The 21,266-nt window shown below is 40.8% G+C and overlaps 2 protein-coding genes across 2 annotated transcripts in view; one reads left to right on the plus strand and one right to left on the minus strand.

Moving 5' to 3' along the window:
- Positions 1–21,266, plus strand: part of LOC139114265 (estradiol 17-beta-dehydrogenase 8-like) — an 84,563-nt gene that overhangs the window by 28,005 nt on the left and 35,292 nt on the right. The window lies entirely within an intron of this gene.
- LOC139114261 (probable peptidyl-tRNA hydrolase) overlaps positions 1,200–21,266 on the minus strand; it is a 30,447-nt gene continuing 10,380 nt past the window's right edge. Inside the window, exon 5 of the mRNA XM_070675854.1 lies at positions 1,200–2,565. Coding sequence (XP_070531955.1) covers positions 2,398–2,565 — 168 coding nt within the window. The 3' untranslated portion in view covers positions 1,200–2,397. The remainder of the gene's footprint in view (positions 2,566–21,266) is intronic.

A 21,266-nucleotide genomic window follows, 5' to 3' on the forward strand; every position in this document is an offset into this window, starting at 1 on the left:
TGTTAGAACGTGCAGAATGTTTCCCGTGAAATGGCGGCACAAACACCAGGAAGTTGTGGAACTACTCGTGCAGCGATAGTCGGTGATTTCACATATTGCACAAATTGCTGCACTAGGCCTATAGGTGTTTTGTGTTTGACGAGTTGTTGTTTTTGTTGTTGTTATTTTGTTTACTTTAAAATACAGGTTTACTTTCTTAAAGTGTCCTATGTGGACTTATCCACCACATAAGTTACAATGAAGTGCTTTCTATTGCCACATCCATAAGACACGTTATACTACGACGCTTTTAAGACACGTATGGCGCAAATGCAGCGATCTGATTGGTCGAGACATGAAAAGAACTATGGTATACGCACGGTTGGCGCACGCGCGAACTCTCGGCAAGTGCAGTCATCCGCTTTTGACTTTTCATCCCAGAATTTCAATATACTGTTATGATATAATAGCAATAAAGCACACCCAGCGACGGTATGTACACCACTCGATTTTGACCAGTTCACTTCATATATGCACTCGCTATGTGTCATGAACTGGTCAAAATCTTGTGCTTCATCGCTTAAATATCGCATCGAAAGAAAAGAAAAACAAAATAAACCATTATTCGTAAAGTGTGCTTTTTCTTCAAGAAAATGCCTTATAAATGTAATCTGCGACATCATCACAAAAATTTGTATTATACATAGCTTGTTTTCTTCACTTCAAGTTATCAAAACCTGACATAACAGTCGATATCTTATCTAAAAGTGGTTTGCGGTAACCTTCATATAGAATACCTGAGAAGGACAGAAGTCGCATAACCTTTGTTCGAGTAGTAAAAATGGCGACATCTATGTGGCGTGCTAGATCAAGCTTCCATATCATCAATCTGACAATTCACAACAATGGATCCGCATGCAAACGAGAAAACGCAAAATATTTTCTGAATTTTCTGCGAGTAAGCATAAGGGGTTGAGAATATATTTATGTCTTAAATAATTCAAGCCATGCTACTAGTATTTTGCTTCAACACATTTCCTCTGATGACTTTCTTTGTATTCCAGACGTTTACGGAAAATGTTCTTAGTGAAAAAATAACATTTTAATTACCATTTTTTGAAGAGGCAAAATCCGTCATCTCGCCAACGCACTAAAAATGAGATATTATTTTTGCAAAATGTATGAGGTTGCAGTCAACAAACAGACGCAGAAACGCCAACTATACTGCTACTGGAATTATATCTTTTATTTTATTAAAATGATTTTCTTAACTTACATCTTAACATCTGAGAAAACACTTTCACACAATAGGCAACATGTACTGTCGGTATTACGGGGGTAAACGGTAGACCGACCACGAGCTCTTATACTACGTTATCGCATCTGAACACGATTGGAACTAATTTGGGATAATTGGACGGTGAAGTAATGTCGGTTTAATCTACAAATGTGACCTCATCATCACATTCAGCTATACGGCACCTAACACTTTTGAGAAATTTGCAACATATGAATATCCAATTATCCCAAATTAGTTCCAATCGTGTTTCTTATAAACCGTTAAAAACTCAAAATGATTGCTCTAGTTGCCAATCATACCTTACTTTTAGCTTCGACACTATGTCATATGTATTACATTCATATCATGTACGTAGAATTTACAGAATCAAATATATGTAAGCGGGGACAGACTGATAAGGTAATTAAGAATTTCGGGGGAGTGGGGATTACACCCCAAGATTTCTGACAGGCAACACTGCTCACCAGACGTGTTATTATTGACGCACCTCGTCAGGGATGCCAGTCCCTGTAAGGCTCAAACAATGATGAATGCTCGTACATCGACAAAGTACGAAATACACTCCTCGGCTCTTTAAAGTCAAGATTTCATAACGATGCAGGGGAAGTCAAGTTCAAGAGTAACTTTCAGTAAAAGAAATGAAAGAAACACGGTAGCATTTTTTGTGAGAAAAATAACTTCAATTTGTGGCAAATCGTCCTGTACAGGTTCCAGACATTCTTGCAAGTTGTTCATCTGCCCTATAGCTCAACACGCACTGCCAAATTTAACACTTCAACCTATATTTGAAAGGCAGGCACGTTTGTTGGGCCGCGGCACGATGGGTTGCGCATGCTCCTATGCGCACTGCAGACTGTCATCATATGGGCATACGCTCGTGGTAGAAGCATAAATATGCTTTGTCATTGGTCCATGGTCTGAGCGGAACTCGAAGCTATCTTTCCTGACCTGTTTTCAAAACAATTGTTCTTAAATTATCGCGCTGTCACTTTATCAACCGTACCACGCCATACATGGTGCCTGGACATTCGATGACCTTGCTGACGCCCATGCTCCGACACATTTTGACACAGAGGTATGAAGTGAAAGTTCGCCTCCATCTACAGACACACTCATCATCAGGTGGTCAGTGGCTGTGCGATATTTTGTAACAGGAGCTTCGATGCCCGTTCTATCACGCCTTCAATGGTGACCTGTTCGTTCGGTGTAAAGTTTGAAAGGACGTAGTCCGTCACCTCGGCTTTTCTTGTCGGTCTGCCGATCCCGATCCGAAGTCGACTCATCGCCTAAAATAACAAGAGAGTGATGTTAGTTTGCAGCAAGGCGATTAAGATCTGTGGAAACGATAGTTTGTGACAAACTTTTAGTCTATGTCCATGTTCGCGCTTCAAATATAAGCTTACACAACAAGCAATCCCTGCCTGCATCTGCCCATAACATCCGTCGATTCTTACATTTAATACATTATATCACAACTTCGCCTTAATTTTGGAAGAGATAGAAAACACAGAAAATACGCGAAACATTTTTCGAATATTTTCAAACAGAATTTTCAACGACTGTAGCGCTGCATTTGCATGGTCGAATTCAAGTAGCTAAGGCAATAAAAACTCTACAAGATTTTATTCATTAAATGAAAAAAAGGCATCAGATTATTATTCAGTCTAGGGGACCGTCTCTTTAATGTGAACCATGAACCAGGAAAGCAAACTTGTTTCACAGAAACACCCGAGCAAATGCTTTGTTGTACATACATATGGATCGTAACAGCAGTCATGACACCCTTGGTAGAAATATGGTGATATCGCAGATATGCCTGGGTCCTTTGGAAATTGACAATACTTTCGCAATGGTGTATTTTATAAGAACTGTTCGTAAAAAAATCACAATCATTACACAATATCAATCATAAATTGGCACTGGCAACATTGAAGGCGTTGTTCTAAAGTGTAGTACCAGTAAAATAGATACTTGCTGGGAAATTGAGAAATGTCGAATATGCTAATTAAGTAAGACTACCCTTTACAAACTTAGACGAGCGGTATTTCCGTCTGAACAGCTGAGAAGCTGATGAGAATCTCTTGTCATATTTTGTGCAGATACAACATTGATATCATTGAAATGGAATGGCGGGGAAAATAACGGAAGGCAAACTGTGCGACTCAAAGAACAAGGCCGTCTGTCAGGTTTCATCCGGGTCACTGATATTTTTTTACCCTGAGGTTTCATCCGGGTTTTTTTAAACGCCATGTGCAGAGCGTTTTGCTCCTTTGAATGAACCGAAGACCTCGAAATGAACTCTCGGCGACCCGCGATTCACCTAGACGGCGATGACTAATACCGTATTTGAACCGATCGCTCGCAAGTCGACGAGTCAACCGGGGGTCACACCGTTCACTTGAACCGCAAACCGTGTCCTTGGATGACCTCAATAACTGTGACCGTGCCAAGCTGAGCGCGTCTGCTTGCGGTTTTGCAAATATTCGCTCCATCTTCTACCGGAAGACAAAGAAACACAACAGGCGCAGTCGGGTGACTTTGAAAACAACGCCGGCTGCAAAGGCCTTTATCTGGCCACGTTATTGCCTGTGTTCGTGTCAGTTATTCATTTACTCTGTCTTCAGGTAGCGAGGGTTTCAAACCGTTCAGGTAAAAACGAGTGTATCACCGCTAACAATAACTGAAAATTTTAATGACCACATGCAACATTATCTTCCCAAGGGATAGACTTACAGCAAATGTGAACTCGCATTACTTATTAATGATCAAAGGCCACCGAGACATGGGGATTTGATGTTATTGGCAAAAACTAGGGCTATTAGTATTACAAGCGGTGCGTGCCAGGCCTAGGGTTCCGAGCGAAGAGCTACAACCCCTTTCCTGTGACAATGGGCGGTTCCACACATAGCGCTGATGATGGGATTATTCTAAAGCACTGAGCTACAGCGGTGTGTTGTCAACTGACCGGGGTGTTGGTATATAGGGTCAAGTAACAGATGATTTGGGGATTAAATAACAAGCAGGGGATGAATAGTTTCTTAATTCGGAAAAAATAAACCATTCTCATTGTGGTCATCGCTGAAAAAATACTGTATACTTCATAGAGTCCCTTTACCTGTTTTACTGACTGGGAATTGTAGGATAGCGGCATGAAGGATTCTTTTGCTTGCAACCCTTTTTTTCCGACATTTTCTCGTTATCAAAGTGTTTATCAGTAAGAATCCAAATGGAAAACCTCGCTTCAATAATGAGTTTTATACCGCTGATGATACGACACAAACAGAACGGAGTAAAATAAATCGGGAATAATTGGACAGCAACTCACCACTGTCTTAGCTACATGACAAAAATCGCTGCTTTAGTAAAGAAAACAAGAGCCCACAATATCACTGCAATTGAAGGACAATCCTAAAACTATTAGGTGGCTTGTCAACACTCTGATCCCCCTGTCGAATATAGAATATACCAAGTATACCCTCGTTCCCCCCCCCCCCCGAGGCGTTTGGATCATACCATTTATTCAACCGGTGCGGCGGTTGCAGCCCAGCATCTGCCGCATTAGTGATTTTCTGCAACTTTTCCCCACTGCCCTCTTTTGTTGGTGCGCGGATATCCCACCCACTGTCGTCACATCAGCAGCGAAATGTAAAAAAAGTACAAGTATACAAAATGAATGATAGCTTATTGAGACGTAGAGATTAATCTCGCCCCAGCCTGTTATCGCAAACACAGCTTCATGCAAGGATTATAACGGCTTCTGAGGTGTAATGGAATTTACAGTGCACTTAGAGCGTTGCACCTGAAAAGTGCACTAAAGTGCATCGTCTTGGGGTCGACTTCGGTTATCTTGCACTATCACGGTGCAACGGCCTTCAATGACATGGCCCGTGTTTGCCCTGGCAATGAACTATACACGTGACGAAATTTGTTACATTCGGGACAATAGTATGTTCCTCTTTTTTTGTTTTTCCAAATCGGCGCGTCGTGTTTTACTGCAAGCTTGTATTTGCTGCACCCTGTTCTTTTCCTGGTGTACGTAGCCCTGGTTTTGACAATGCATACTGTTACTACAGTGTATAATACAAGGATGAACAGTAGTTTAACAACGATAATCTTATTGTATCTTCATTTTGTTAAAACGTTGGAAAGGGCGTGTGCATACATCCATCCATCCATCCATCCATCCATCCATCCATCCATCCATACAAATACACACATACATACAAACATACATATATACATACATATACATACATACATACATACATACATACATACATACATACATACATACATACATACATACATACATACACATACATACGAAAACGTACAAGCATACATACATATACACTGGCTGACAAAGAGAGAGAGAGAGGGAGAGAGCGTGTGTGTGTGTGTGAGGGAGAGGCACAGACAGAGACAGAGAGGGGAAGGAGGGAGAGGAAGAGACGCAGAGTCTGTCAATCCCTCTCCGTTAACCTTATAAACTTTAGAAAAGTTTCAAATTGAAAATAGATAATTGACATAGACTCATGGTCAAAGAGTTGTCCATAGGAAAAGAGGGTTCCTAGGGTGTCTGTAACGACGGTGCAATGTGTGATCAGTGTCGTCCGCAAGTTCAACAAACTCTTGGTTACCCTCGACTGAGCACGCACGCCCTTCATTATTGTCCAGTTAACATGCACAACATGGCTAAAATGGTTAGATCCACTATCCGGATCCTGTTGAGGTTAATGCACTAGGCGGCAGCACTGCAGAAGTTTTTTTGTGCAAAGTCGGCTGGTATACAACAGGCTTTGGGCAGTCGGCAAATTACAAAGGAAAGCTTTGTTCTGTTCACTAGCCATATGATCCCCCCTAATGCAATGACTGCTCTTTCTTGCAGTTTGGCATTGAGTGAGTTTGATGATATATGCGATTACTCCAGGCCATATGCAGTCTGCGTGTTATCAACTACAGTACTCGTCCATTTTATCTGAAATAACCGATAAATATAGTACATTCACCGTGCGGTGAGTCGACTTTCACGACGTGGCGATATATCTTTCCAAGTGTACGCATAATATGTAATGCTTTCTGGAACCACAATATTTCCATACCGGTGTCGTGTGCGAATAGATCAGGGTGTCAACTTGGAGAATAACATGTGCAACCACTTCCAAAACTATCCATCAATGACACCATTCTCAAATAATGTCACTAAAACGAGAAGTGTATGTCTGAACGTTTTAGTGTCTGCGATACGGGCATGCATTCACAAACGGAGCCTGGGGACCAGGTCGAGTCCCAAAATAATGATTTACGGATGGAAACACATAAGAGTAAACGTGCGCTACAAGGTCTTTTATAGATCTGAAGTTTGGAAGTTGAACGAAAAGGAGTTTCATGTCACTAAAGGGAGCATGTAAACGAACGACCATCTTTGTATTTTGTTTTCCCGAGACTAGAGCCCGTGAGAATGTTGTATAGAATGTCATCACTGTATTTCAACAGCAAAGTGGCGAAAACTTGCGCGGGTGAAAACTGGTCTATTCATAAATTGACATATTCACATTTCAAGTTATAGACTGAGTTGGTGTTTCAGTGAGTTGAAACGAAGTTTGAATTATTGACACACGAAACGTATACCTCCATTTCTCGCTAGATGGGTCCATACATACAAGATTGATAACAAAATGGATACCTTAAAGGTCATAACTCAGTGAAAGATGGGTGACGCTACGATGACGTTGCAAAAATGTCAACCTCAGCTCTGCACGCCTCTGTGGCTATACTGGAGTTACTAGTAAACGGCAGCCTTGACCGTGAAGGGGTGAAGGTTTCCGCTTTGTCACGGCGCTTCATTTGTGCCGATGGCACAAGCAATAGGCATCGGTTTAATATAAAATGACCAGTACCTTTTGCCCGATCTCAAGCGATGACTAATTCGTGCAACGCTGCCCTCTGCGAGTGGCGCCGCTACGTCTAAACTGTAAATAAGCAGTGATTTTTCTCTTATATCAAAGTTTTCGATTTTGATCCTCTTGGCTGTCGGCAATGTATGCATGCCCGTTCGTTCCCCCCCCCTCTCTCTCTCTCTCTCTCTCTCTCTCTCTCTCTCTCTCTCTCTCTAACCTAACCTCTTGAAGGTGTTTGAGTAAACACACATACACACAAACATACTTACACACACTCAAATACATACTGTCATATACCCACCCATCCAATTCCCCGACACACACGTTTATATTTACAGTTACATAAAAACAGTGACGTACAGCGTCATTTCCACAGGCGCTCCTTAGCTGGGTAGTCTGCTAAATAGATCGATTTTCGGCTCGATCTATCGATCTCGTGGTCGATATGCCGGCCACTCCAACCTATAAGGTTGCAGTGGCAGGCGTATCGATAGATTGAGTCGAAAATCGATCTATTTAGCAGACTACCCAGCTAAGGAGCGCCTGTGGTCATTTCGATGCAAACAAAGACATCACTCTTGAGTATATTTTCCTTGATTTTGAGCGCGTGTGCTTGTGTAGTATTCCCTCCCGTTCCGGTACTCCATTCCATGTTTTATCGCGTGTCCTCGGATGGACTGCTTTTGCGCAATGGGATGTGCCACTACAGTGGAGGAGACTGAGCCTTGGAGAGTGTCTCACAATTTGATTCAAATCTGATGTAGAAATGGTTAGTTTTTTACCTAGTGAGGGGAGGACCGCAGAAAATAAAGACCGTAACACGCTGGCGTAAGGAGGGCTGACCCATCCCTATATCAGACAATGAGATAATCAGATAGGGGATTCATAGTTGGCAGGCCTGGGTCATGCACACATGTAGTTTCAACGCTCTCCCAACGTCAAGAGTGGGACTGTCTACTGGTAAAACTACGAAAAAGAAAGTATTTTCTCGTGACACATTTATTAGCGTACAGTTTCTTTGACCAGTTTTTACTGTTGTAATGTAATGACTAAAATTGACATCAAAAATGGCATTTGATGACATGGTGGATGGCATTGCTAAATTGAAAACATTCGGGAAATCATTTGTCACTAAGTGAGGGAGATAGTTACAACTTGTTAAATCAACATGTAGACCCGTTACAGCATATCGTCTGGAAGGAAAACCATTCACTGAAGTACAATGAAATCCATTACAAAATACTACAGAACTGAGTCTTGCAGTACCTTGAGTACAGTTTGAAAGTCAGGGGCGGACGAGTCTCTTCGTTCCGAAAAACCCGCACTCTTTGTTGGGATAGAAAAGTAATTCGAAGCATTTTTATCCTATCTCCCTCTACGTGGATCAAACCATAGCCTGACAAAAATTTGGGCCAAACCAAACCGCCAATCAGGAGGGGAGAAATTCCCTCAATTTTCACGAATCATGTCCGGAATACATCAAAATAAAACGAATTCACCTTGCCCTTTTCCCGAACGATGACTTTAGACGACCACACATTTTCTTTACAGTCTGTTTGGGACATTTCCGTCCCATCCAAGGCCATCGCTTGGATTGGATTGCTCCCTAAGGTGACAGTCGTTGCTCTTTGAAGGCCGTACATTGACGTTCATCTCAGGTTAAACACCTCATCCTGACGACTGTTTATAGTTCGAAAGGGGTCAATTACTCGTTTTGTATCCGCAAGCAACTTCCTGTCCACAATAGCGATTACTCTCATCAGTGGAAATACGTAGGAATCTTTCAAATAGCGCTGGTAACGGTAGTGCACTAACTAATTCCATTTACTGTGTATCTCAGGCGTTAAGACTTCCCACGCCAGTTTTCTTTTACTCGTTGACTGTTTGAGATCATTGAAAAGACCCTTTACTTTTTCACCGACGTATCTTGCGCCCCTCAGGACATCTCAAAAATGGTATCGTCCGAGTATTAAGTCTTGATGGAGCAAATAACAACGAAATTTTGTTCAATAATGCATCAATTAAAAATCGTTGCGAATTTGACAACGGCACAGATTTTCTTGAAGTTGAATATTTCTCACGCTAGATCGCTTTTCGACACCGCAATAGATCATCAGGTGAAAATGTCAGAATTGTTAAGGCTAGTCACTTCTCTCCAGTGAGTAATTTCGATTGCAGACGTTTGTCGCCGCTGAGTAAGTATTTCAATCCTTTCACCCCGTTTCCAAGTCTAAAGGTCCAACCTTGCCAAAAGGGTTAGATTGAACTTTGGATGAACGAGATGGGCGAATACACTAGGGTGTAGGAGAGTCAGACTTCGATTCCTCACACATTGCATGTACCTTATCTTTGATCAATATCGCAGCCTCGACCCGATTAAGGACATGTGTAAGAACAAACCAGTTCATTGACCCTTAAAAATGCTACGCGATGACTAATTAAGGTTACGGAGACCCAAGAGGTGACCTGATAAAGTGGGTCATGGCTCTGTAAGATTCGTTCACCATGACCTGATATTTCTACAAGATACAAAAAACCAGACTCAGTGAATCTTCGCCAGAAAAGAAGAAATATCGACCCTCTCTTTTTGCAAAGAAATTCAACTATACAAAGCGCTTCAAATCATACTATTGTGGCAATTTAAAAGTTCAATTTTATACCGACGCATTACTGGGATGTCACAATAATAAATTCACTCGTTGCAATTATTAACAATATCTAATTTGTTATCATAACTTCTACTTTCGTTAATTATGTGGGAAAAAGAAAAATTCTATCTCACGATGTCAGTTGTATGGCAAAGGTTAGAAATACGACAAAAACAAATTAACCATTCAATACCAAAGGTCAGTCCGTTCTACTTGTTTTCAATGGAAGATGGGAGACTTTTACACCCAGGAGGGAGCAGAGAATTTTCGCAGCTCCGAAAGACGAGTGTTTTTGCCTCTTTTTCAACCGAGTCGATTTTTTTCCATCAAATTTACTCGTACTGGGATAAAACTGACAATAGCTTGAAGCTATACAAAGTGTAGGCATTTACACGGCGCCAAACGTTTGCTTGCTCTAATGACGCAGTATCTCACCAGGGAAAACTCCATTGCCGACAGGGGCAAGCGCAGTCAGCAAAGATTTTGACGGCGTCTGTAGCGTGAAACAGATTTTTCCGATTTCAAATACATGTACTTGTACTAAAACAAAGATGAGAAGAGGATTTTTATCATTCTCACGCGTTTTTATCTCTTGATTTTGCAGGCCGATGAGAAATGTTTGTCCAAAAAGGCGCAGGTTGATTTTTAGCCTACAGCTCATCACAGTTACCTTGATAAAACCTCCATAGGAGAACAAAGGACTAACACTGTATCATTTATAGTAATATGAACAAGACCTGGTGCGAGCAACAGGGATTGAAAAATCTACACCCATGCATTGAGAAACTTAAAAGACAGTCCTCCAATAGCCTCCTCACAGTCTTCCTTGTGTCTAACAACGAATGCTCCGAGGTACAAAACCGAAAACCTATCATTGTCATTCATAGTTTTTTTTTCTGCAGACCCTATACGACTCTGTCCCTTTTACGGATCGCGTTTTCCTATTTTTTGTTCCGCATTCTATTCGGTGCTACGGTCGCAATGTCCCACGTTCGACTTCGGTTAAAAAAATACACCACGCCGGATTTCTCAACCTGACTTATGGATATGAATGTATTTTGACAAAAGGCTGGTGCCCTTAGTCGGTTTTAATATCGCGTGTACATGTGTGTTTTCTTCAATTACCACTCGTGACCCGCGGCTCCTGATTAAAACCTGGCAGTTTCAATACAAACTGACCCGGCAATTTACGGTTTATCAATTACTGTGAGTGCGGGTACCTCAGAGTGACGTCAACGCCCGATAATGCGTACTTTACGGGTTGCATTTGCGAAATCAGGTTAATGCCATCTCGCATGTATGCCGAGGTTAATTGGTCGGCACATCCCATCGATATTTTTGGGAGTCAACTTCGAAGAAACGATCCGTTTTTGTTCGATGATAAGAGGAACATGTTTTCACTTCAGTGAGCTTGGTGCTTGTGTGTGACTTGTATTTGATTCAATAATTATTGCGACTTCCTTTTTTTTGTTCACTTGTTTTGTTGTTGTTGTTTTTTTTGCCAGCCGTTCTGGTTGATATTGCGATCGATTGTCAATGTTAAACCAAATCCTCATTCTGACAGATGATTTATTACAATTCGCCACACTCAAAACACATACGGCACATGTTGTGTAGAGTTTCGGCTAGCTTATCGGCAGAGTGGAGAGCCCCTGTATCTATATAAAACTAAAACAAGTTCCACTCTTTTGTCTATTTTCTCATCTTCGCACTGTCAGCTGTCCATCACACCAAGGCGGGGGCGATGAAATCTTTCTGACGCGCTCATTATGTAGATGTCGAGTCGGGTAAACGGCCTCGATCGACCTCGTCAAGCAAGGCGAGTGTAGCAATCGTACCCTATCTTCAGCGCAGATGGCCTGATAGAACAAAGCGGGCCTGGCATTGACACGACACACTTTATGGTTCACCAGGGGAAAAAGTGGGTAGCAGCAATTTGAAGTTTGAATTAGGTCGGTTTAGGGTACGTATTATAATGCATCTGCCCCCGTTCGCGAAAATAAAACTCAGTCAAGCATATTTGGTTTATCTGACCGTACTTTTTATTCCATGCGGCATATATAGATAGTATTGTTACTGTGGAGCTGGACCGTTATACTAGGTCTCGTAGTTGAATGATTTTATGAGTGTTTGGCACAATCAGTTTGCAAGGTAAAAGCCGAAGCTGTGCCATAACCCATGATTTGCTGTGAGACCAGGGAATGAAATCCTGCGACAGGGCGAATGTTTAACCATGATCATAGTCCGATAATACTGTTGGGGCTATTGAAGCAGTGACTGTCACTTTTCCCGTTCTGCGAATTCGAAAGTTGTTACTAGACCTATTCAGCGTCAATCGAAAATGAAAGTCAAGACACATTTGTTTGACTGATGCTGAATTCCATAGTATCTGGAGGGTTCATACCAATCATTTCATGTCCAATCCCACTGAAAATATTACGTGTCAAATCGACAAAGATGTGATAATTTCAAATTAGTTAGTTTCAGGAATGCCCTGAACTTTCGAATTTCTCTCACTCTGCAAAAAATCACATGGCGACAAAATCTGCTTTACTAACTTTGAGTCCTGTACAATAATAATTTCAATTTTGAAACTTACTTTGATCGGAGTCATATCATAACAGAATCATGTGATTTTTTAACCCCCTCTCGCTAAACGGGAAGTGGCATTGCATTCATTGTCAAGATTTCTCGTTCTTTTTACTGTAAATCTCACTTGGACTGTGTTCTGTGATGGTGAATGATCATTAGAGTGGAATCGAGCCAAACCAATAGAGGAAGAATGTGCCTCGTTGACAGATATTTGGACTCTCAAAGTTTTACAATACTTTTCTGATCTACCACTTCTGTGGGTTCATTTCGACGCTGTTTGAATACATAAAAATTTCAGTCTCATTTGTATGAAAATCGACAATTTTATTTTTACCTGTAGAGTTAACACCGGGATATGGTGGCCACTTTGAATATCAAATATCGGTAAATTTAAGCTTCGAATCGTTATTGGTTTCTCTGATTCCAAAATTTGCACCATAACCCCCTGATTTTTATTCTTGATTATTCTTCTGATTTTGAAAGAGAGTGTTTCGAAAGTTTCCTTGATGAAAGTTTGAACAAATGTTTAAGTCTAATTTCACTTTCGAGTCGCGTTCTGCCTTACATCAGTACATGGGAGTACAGTGTGAGTTTTAATGATAGCGCAAACGTTGTCTTTTTACACGTAATGATTTCCTTGATACGATACGATTTCTTGTTCATTGCCCTCATTTCAGGGTTATTCCATTCTATGCGCAGGTGACGAAGCCTCAAGCGTTGACGAATCCGGTCACAGTACACAATGGCTTTGAAGAATATAATGCCCCCACAAAATAGAGCAGTCCTTTGTACTTTGGCTTGGATTAGACGATCCATTAGAGTTTGAGGGAGGAGAGAACATCTGTAATTTCTTTTGAAAGGAAATCTTTCGGATGCTGCAAAATGCCAAGAAATCTGAAAATATCAAATACCAGGGAAGAGCTCGGATAACCCATTAGGGGAGATTTTTTCTTTGACTTACAAAGACTAAATGATTTTCGCCTCTTCTGGGATTCATTGCAATGTGCAGAATGCAGAATATGAAGTTAACTAGTATGCGATAAAGAATTGACAGCACGCTACCCCCCAAAAAACGAGGTTTTTCGACACAATTTTGTTTCGGACTGACAAAAGCAGGCATTACAGGGAAGGCGTGAAGGCAATGCCAGGTAGTCGACGTTAAAGCCCATTCCTGTTGCCCTCGCTATCACCAATTTGAACTACAGATAACCCTTGAAGAGGACGTTCACCTGACGTGCTCGCTTCGCGTCCTCATGTGAACTCACTAGCGAGGGAAACGTGTTGTCAAAGGCGTATGCAGCAGGCATGGGCACATGCTCTGCGGTCGTCAGACGCTACATCACTGCAGCCCTGTGGGACTCCAGAAATATATCTCCGCGATAACAGGATGACGTGTTTGCATTTTGTGGAGACTACATTCGGTAATGATGATTAAGGTGTTACGCGCCTCGAAAATGAAAAATTTTTAACTTCTGCTGAAACTTTTCTCGATGAAACTTTTAACCATCCTCTTGTCAAATCAAAAACAAAATTTATGCCTCTCCGTGCAAAGTTTGGTACTAGAGAAACAAATTACCTAACATTTACCGAAATTCAAAATGGCCTCCCCCTCTGTGTTAACACTATATGTAAAAATAAAATTTTCGACTTTCAAGACGGTACCAAGATTTCTTATCCCATGAGCTTTAAAATACACCCCTCAAGAAATGGATGAAAAGAGAATTGTAAAAATTTGAGAGTCCGAATATCTGTCCGGGGGGGGGGGGGTGCAAAATGACTATTTGCAACACATCATGAGTGCAGTTGTATTGTGAGTGCGTATAGAAAAAGCGTAACCTTTGTGTTGGTTTCGAAAATGCGTTTAGCTTTGTACCTTTATATTGTTTATTTATTTGTTTGTTTGTTAATTTCAAATTGCTTTCTGAGCATAAGCACCGCACTTTTGACTGTCGCCATCTGGGAGCTCTTGAATTTCATTACCCCCGGGTTAACTTAATCTGATAAATTTTTCACTATTTTGCTCTTGATCTACTCCCCAAACTATGTAGTTGTACACAGCATTCAGCTTGTCAACTCAGTCTGTACATGAGTCATTATACTCCATTGTTATTGTTGACAAGCGAATTCTGATCCGGACTAGATTTCAAATGTATACAGTGAAATTTACACGTGTAGTCATTGTGTTGGTTTGTGTTTTGCACTGGATAGTAACACAAGGCCATGTGGTTGACATTGAAAAAAAAAATAGTGAAACAATAAAATCAGAGGGTACAGCTACTAACCCTTTTAAAGTCATTTCTTTTTCGTCACTGTGACAATCCTTTGAACGTTGATTATTAAAAGGCAAATGTAGCGCGAACATTTTTCAATGGTTCTGTACTTGCATGCAGCGTGAGAAAGTTTACAGGCAGCATTCGAGCGGAAAACGAATTCATACTAGTACTTCATCTGTAAACGAAAATCTTTACTACTCTGTGACATAAAATACCTGCCAGGACACAAAATGCCACCTAAAGTAAACAAAATTTATCACATAATTTCCACACACGAGTCGCAAATTGTAGCTGTTATCTCTCTCTCTCTCTCTCTCTCTCTCTCTCTCTCTCTCTCTCTCTCTACACACTGCAACTTCGATGTATTTCTCAGTTCAGCAAAGGTTACAGTTTCGTTTTAGTCACTTCTATTTTTATTACGATCCGGCACAAGCAGGTGGATGGCTTATGGTTACTTATTAATAAACGTGTTTACTTTGCATTCTGAATAAATTGTCATCTCCAATTCCGGTTGACGTCTCTGCTCTCTGATATTCAAAGGATCATCCGACTGGCGGATCACTATATTGGTTCATGTTGAATTCCACGCGAGAAAAACACTGCAAATCAGAACTCAGACATGGAACAGTATATTTTTATCAGGACACGGTATTTTCTGGAGGGACGGTGATCAGGGACGCGAAATCGACCACGGTCATGGCAGAGTTTTCCGAAGCGATATGAAACTCGTCTATCGCAGCACAGCTAAAATGACTCCAGAATCAATTAGGATAGCTATATTTGTTGGATTCATTCTCGCTGTGCTGTTTTGTTTTTGTTTTGTTTTGTTTTTGTTTTTTGGGTTTTTTTTTGGGGGGGGGTTCTATAGACAGACGAGTCTCAGGTCGCTTTTGAGCACCATACAATGATCCCGACTAGTAAATCTTCATAATTGATTCTGGAGCCATCTCGGGTTTCATTACCTGAGCAACGAGATCATTTTCATGCAATTGTACGGGTTTTTAATACCTACGGAAAACGATGCACCGACAATAATGGTAAAATATCAGATAACTGCCCGTTCCGTGCCACGACGAAGCTATCTATCTCTTGCACATCGAAATATATTTGCGGCCAGGTGTAAAAAATTCAGTAAATTCTCGATGGGATTCGAACACACAACGTATTGCACAGGTGTAGAAAGTATAATTGGAGAGACTGGGGTTGATCGATCGCAGCTAAACCCGGAGACATAACTAAAAGTCCTCTGATAAAGGATTACGACCATACTATATAACAGCATACTAGCCTAGCTCCCTGACAATAGGCGGGAACTATAATTCATTGCAATATTACATCGTGGATAATGCATGCACGTTGTCGTCTGGACACGACTCACATCTAATGCCATTGCTGCTTTATATATAATCTTTAATGTTTTGTCAACTGAAACGTCAGTTTCTACTGCAATGAAAGTACACACGAATCCCCTCTAGATTTGAATGCATCGAGTGGTTTCCGAAATGGGGAAAGAAAATAGTCATAAGTATTTGTTGCGAACATCACGACTAATCTAAGCTCATATGTCATCTATCACTAAAGATGGCGAAACACTGACGATTCAAAGCTAACATTCACTTTCGGAATATTGGCGAGGGTGTAATTTGCCGATATAAACAGACCCAAAAAGGTCAAAATTACAAGTAAATCCGTGGTTGTGCTCTTAGTATTGCGATTATGAATCGGATTACAAGGATTTCTTTGGAAATGATGGGGTCAATAAAGGGTCACTATATTACTTTAACATCAGACATATAATCTGTCTCGTAAATTGAATAAAAACGGAATAGTTCCCTGTCGGCCGGCGCCGCGCCGGGGTTATTGAACTATTTAGATTCTTGCATACAGGCACGTAGGCGTTAGAATATGATTTGCTTCGCAAAGAGGACACTCCATAGTTGGGAAACTGGGAATAAGATAGTTTGTAATAGGGTCAAAAGCAATCTGGGAACTTGAATGATTGTAAGATACTGAAACCATGGGTAAAAAACTGTGGTTTTCCTCTTGATGTATGAATCTTTCAAATTTCAAAGAGTGAGCAGAGGTATGCCGTCTGCTCCGATATCGTGACTGCGCATGCGTTTCATGTTTCAACTGTTCCATATCTATCCCTGACCCTGTAAATGTAACTCCCATATTCCATTTGACAAATCTTAAATGTACAGAATTTGATGATTTAGCCCACAAGGTGTGCGTACTGTCTAAAATGTGAGACTCTTTACAGACATTGGTCGAAATGAATATGTTTGTGAGATATTTTAAAATACAACTAAAAAGAATATTTGCGACATATTTTATTCACGTTGCCGCAGAGCATGCTGGTTACTATATCATTACATACACGTGCAAAATCGTGCACGATATGTTGCCATGCTAATCATGAAATTAGATATGCTTTGGTTTTGGTAAAGAACATGCCTTTTCTGATTTCCACATATGAAGTGATTTTGCTGCCATTAGGTGAGTTCAGACCCTTTCCTTTGCCTTTGAGAGTAACAAGAACATTTTTACAATAAAGATGGCGGGAATAATCAGAACAATTCTTTTCTCATCCTTCCTTCGTATTTAGCCTAAGCAAGTGATTGAACACAAATTGATTTTTGACGTTCCCACAATTGCATCTAAGTGTAACGTCAAAATAGAACTTACAGGTCCTATTTGGGAAAACGGAGAAGTTTTGTTAGAATCGAACATATTCCTGTTCGTTGTTACATTTTAGTACCAACTAGGAAACTTTGAAAGAATGGAGATAACAATGCGGTAACGATACTTGGTCGGAAAAATCGGCCCCACATGCTGCTGGAGATCTATTAGTGCAAGATGCGAGGTATATGATATTCAAATATGCAGATTACACTAATGAGCATTGTTTCGGTATTAAATTCTATGCTAATGACCCTTAATCAATGTGGAATATTCATGTACCTCGGATCTTGCATTGTATACTGGAGATGCAAATCTAAAAGACGATACCACTATGTGGCGGGGAGGGGAGTACACTGCACATCCCGAGTATCCTAAATCATAACACATGTTCACATAACAACCCTGCTAATGACAATGGATTAATCTACCTAGAGGAAACTGGGAAATGTAATTTCATTGGCGCCTGAAAAAAGTTCGGATGGGCGCCCAGACAATACCATGCCTGACTCGGAACTCCCTGGTGCAAAAACAAAACACACAATCACCACAATTTTCATGCAGAGATAGCAGAGATTCAAATTTGCAGTGTAATGGTCGAACGAGTACAGAGACAATATTGCCTGAATGGTTACCATTGTAAGGGACAAGTTTGTTTGCCTGTAAGGTTGCCTGTTTGTGAATATATGGATTTATTCTGCATAACAAATGAATAAATAAATAAATTTCATATAAATAAATAAATAAATAAATAAATAAATAAATAAATAAATAAATAAATAAATAAGATACGACATCTATGTACAGTTTTGAGATGACAGCAAATCATTACATAATGCAGATATTTGGGGCAATCACTGGTTTGAGAAATGTCCATTCCTCCGTAAAATCATCGCCTTTAGACATCAAAGACGTTTTGAAAAACAGACTTTGGCGGCTTTTCTGATCAACGGTTCACTGTGTACCAGGACAGAATCAGCACGGGAGCAGTTCTTTTTTAGCGTTCTGCCTATAGACCGCCATTTCCCATGCAATGATTTGGAGGCTGGGCTATGTTGGATCGTTTCACTTCCAGGGTTCAATTAGGAAGCGATTTCCAGCACGATTTTAGCCAAGAGAACAAGGAAAAAATGTTACACACTAATTAAAGGGCCATTATTTGTAACTTTTGACCGTTTTTTACCTCGGAAAATTCTATGTTGGAGGCTCATATTTGTTGCAAAATGTTGTTTTACGAAGAAACAAACATGATTAGTGATGTTATAGCCACATAAAACTGCTAATTTTTGTTCAAACGTGTTGCCCTTCCGAGCTCGTTTGTTGACGTCTGGCATGCTCAGCGTGCTGGAGAGAACGCAGATATGGTGACGCCGCGATCACGCGAGATGTACAAGTTTACGTTTATTGCGGGATCAAAACAACATTGCGTTGTGGATTGCCAGACATCTGGCTACGCAACGTGCTCGGACAATGGACTACGACGTAAGTACCGGGCATAAGTAATGAATATTTATTTTGAAATTGCTGTAAATGGCTCGCGCAGGTGCAGAAGAATGCCTACATTGCAATCCGCGTGTCAACAGAGTTTGTATTTCTGTCCGGACAAAAATTGAAATTTTCGTTGTAAAATCACATGTTATTTAGTTGTAGGGCACGTAATGTTTCCGAATAATATGCGATTCGCTGTTATTTGACAGGCTATTCAACATGAGCCAGCGATCATTTCAATCAAAACTAACGGAAAAATCGCCAGAAGATACAGCTAATGGAACTTTAAGGGTTCAGTACTTTTTCAATGTTGTCGGTTTTGAAGAGCAAAAACCCATTAATCAGGTCTTAGATGAATGTGCCCTTTTAGTTCACACGGACGACTTTCAAAGTCCAAGATCAAAACCATTGGATCTGCTACTGGACGCGTGATAAAAATATTAATATGACAAATATTCGATAAATGTTATACTATATGCGAAAGGTATGTTCTGAACTGACGTTTGATTTTCGACAGAAACACACACCAAATGTATCCCTAAAACCTGTGGTTTATTAGTGTATTGGGTCATATTGGAAAGTCCGTGACACGTACACGTAACAACGTTTGACGTTCTGATTTCCACCTAGCTCGGCTTATTTTTAATTTCGAAAATTTCACCTCAATCTGTGCATTCGTGATAGCGCACTACAAAGTATAAAGTTTATCCATATCTAAAAAGTTATCCCTGGGAAAGACACTTTCCCTACAAGCCGTGATGAGAGGATCAGAGATTTTACAGTCACTTTTCCTTGAAAAACACCTTTTAGTAATTAGAAAGTGATAACCTAGACGAGACAATTTATCCCCTTTATCATCTTCAGCCAATACACAGATAACGAGAAAATCCGTGGTCGTTATCATACAATCAGCTTCAAAGTTTCCGTGTTAGGGAGAGCGAACGACGCGTCTCACCTCATGAAGAGTCCACTGACATCATGAATAATCGGGAGATTTTTTATCCCTATTAAAATTCACTGGCTGGCGCCAAACGAAATGACTCGTCTCTGCCCAATTATTCGTGCAGAACGACGACCGGATAACGAAAACGAAGCTCATCCGTGGCCTACATCCCCGATAGAGAATATCGACCTCCTTTATGAACGTCGGACCTGTTACAGCAGGGACCCTATATAACTCGACTTGCGGAGTTGCATGTACGGGCAAGAGTTCATGTTTTAATCCGACGTGTCCCCGTTCCTTGCGACCCCGTTCTTAGATAAAAATCTCTGAAAGCTGACGGCCCCGAGGCAAAGACGCTCTACTTTCTATTTTCCCCGCCGATATAATTTAGCAATCACGTGACATTGGGACGTCAATAAATTTTGGCGCGGTTCTCACTGAAGCCAAATCGACTCGACGAGCGATTCATAAATATCACAACATACAACGCTTGCACAATATCCCCCTCCTTAAACGGTATCGCTCCTTTCCCCTGCGATCAACATTTTACTGATTCCAACCCAGATACATACAGACATAGCATGAGCAGGAATAAAGGCAAATTTGCAGTAAAGATGTTCTTCAGGCCCTGGTTGACATGGAGCACGACTGAGGATAGTATACTACAAGAAGCTTTGCGCATGATCAGCATAACGCGCGACACGGAAAACGGGACTAAAATTACATTTCGCAATTTTAGAACTACAAGTTCAGAACAAATACATATAAAGACCAGACATCCACAGCAGATAAATCCTTGCCCGACTCGATTTCTTTAGGGCTCAACATCGTCATCGATAGAGTGAAAATATACTGAGTTACAATATACTTAGAAAAAATACACGTCTCTAGAAATGGCATACTTTCAGGACAGCAGAGCAGACTCATTAATTCATGTAAGTCTCTATTTATCTACCCTTTACGTGAAGAGATCTCAGATAAACGGGATCTGAAATTCATGTACTTTCTCAATTAACCCATGCAAATCGATATAGCCTGTCCATTCACCACACGATTAGTTCAGCGACAAAAGAATTGCGTTTCCTTATTTAATTTTTATATAATGGCTGAGTATAGGCGAGGCATCGCTGAATGCGTTGCGTGTCACGTAAACTATCAGCTGATCGTGACACTTTTATTGACCGACCGGACTTGAGCAGGAACTGTGCCGGTGTTTACGCGCGACTGTCTGACAAACTGCCGTGATAGTGATATGGCCTAATATCGGTGACATCAGAGAAAAAGGTCGCACTGACCAGATATGACTGAACCCCCGGAGAAAAAAAAGTCCAATATGAACCTAAAATCGTAAGCGTAGAATTGGTGGACCTTTCCATTTAATCATGGGGATGTATGTTGCTGCCCTGTGCAGCCAACGAACAGTACGAGACAGGCCCACTGTGGAGATGCAGAAAACGACGA

Source organism: Ptychodera flava, chromosome 16, assembly GCF_041260155.1.
Source record: "Ptychodera flava strain L36383 chromosome 16, AS_Pfla_20210202, whole genome shotgun sequence".
NCBI lineage: Eukaryota > Metazoa > Hemichordata > Enteropneusta > Ptychoderidae > Ptychodera > Ptychodera flava.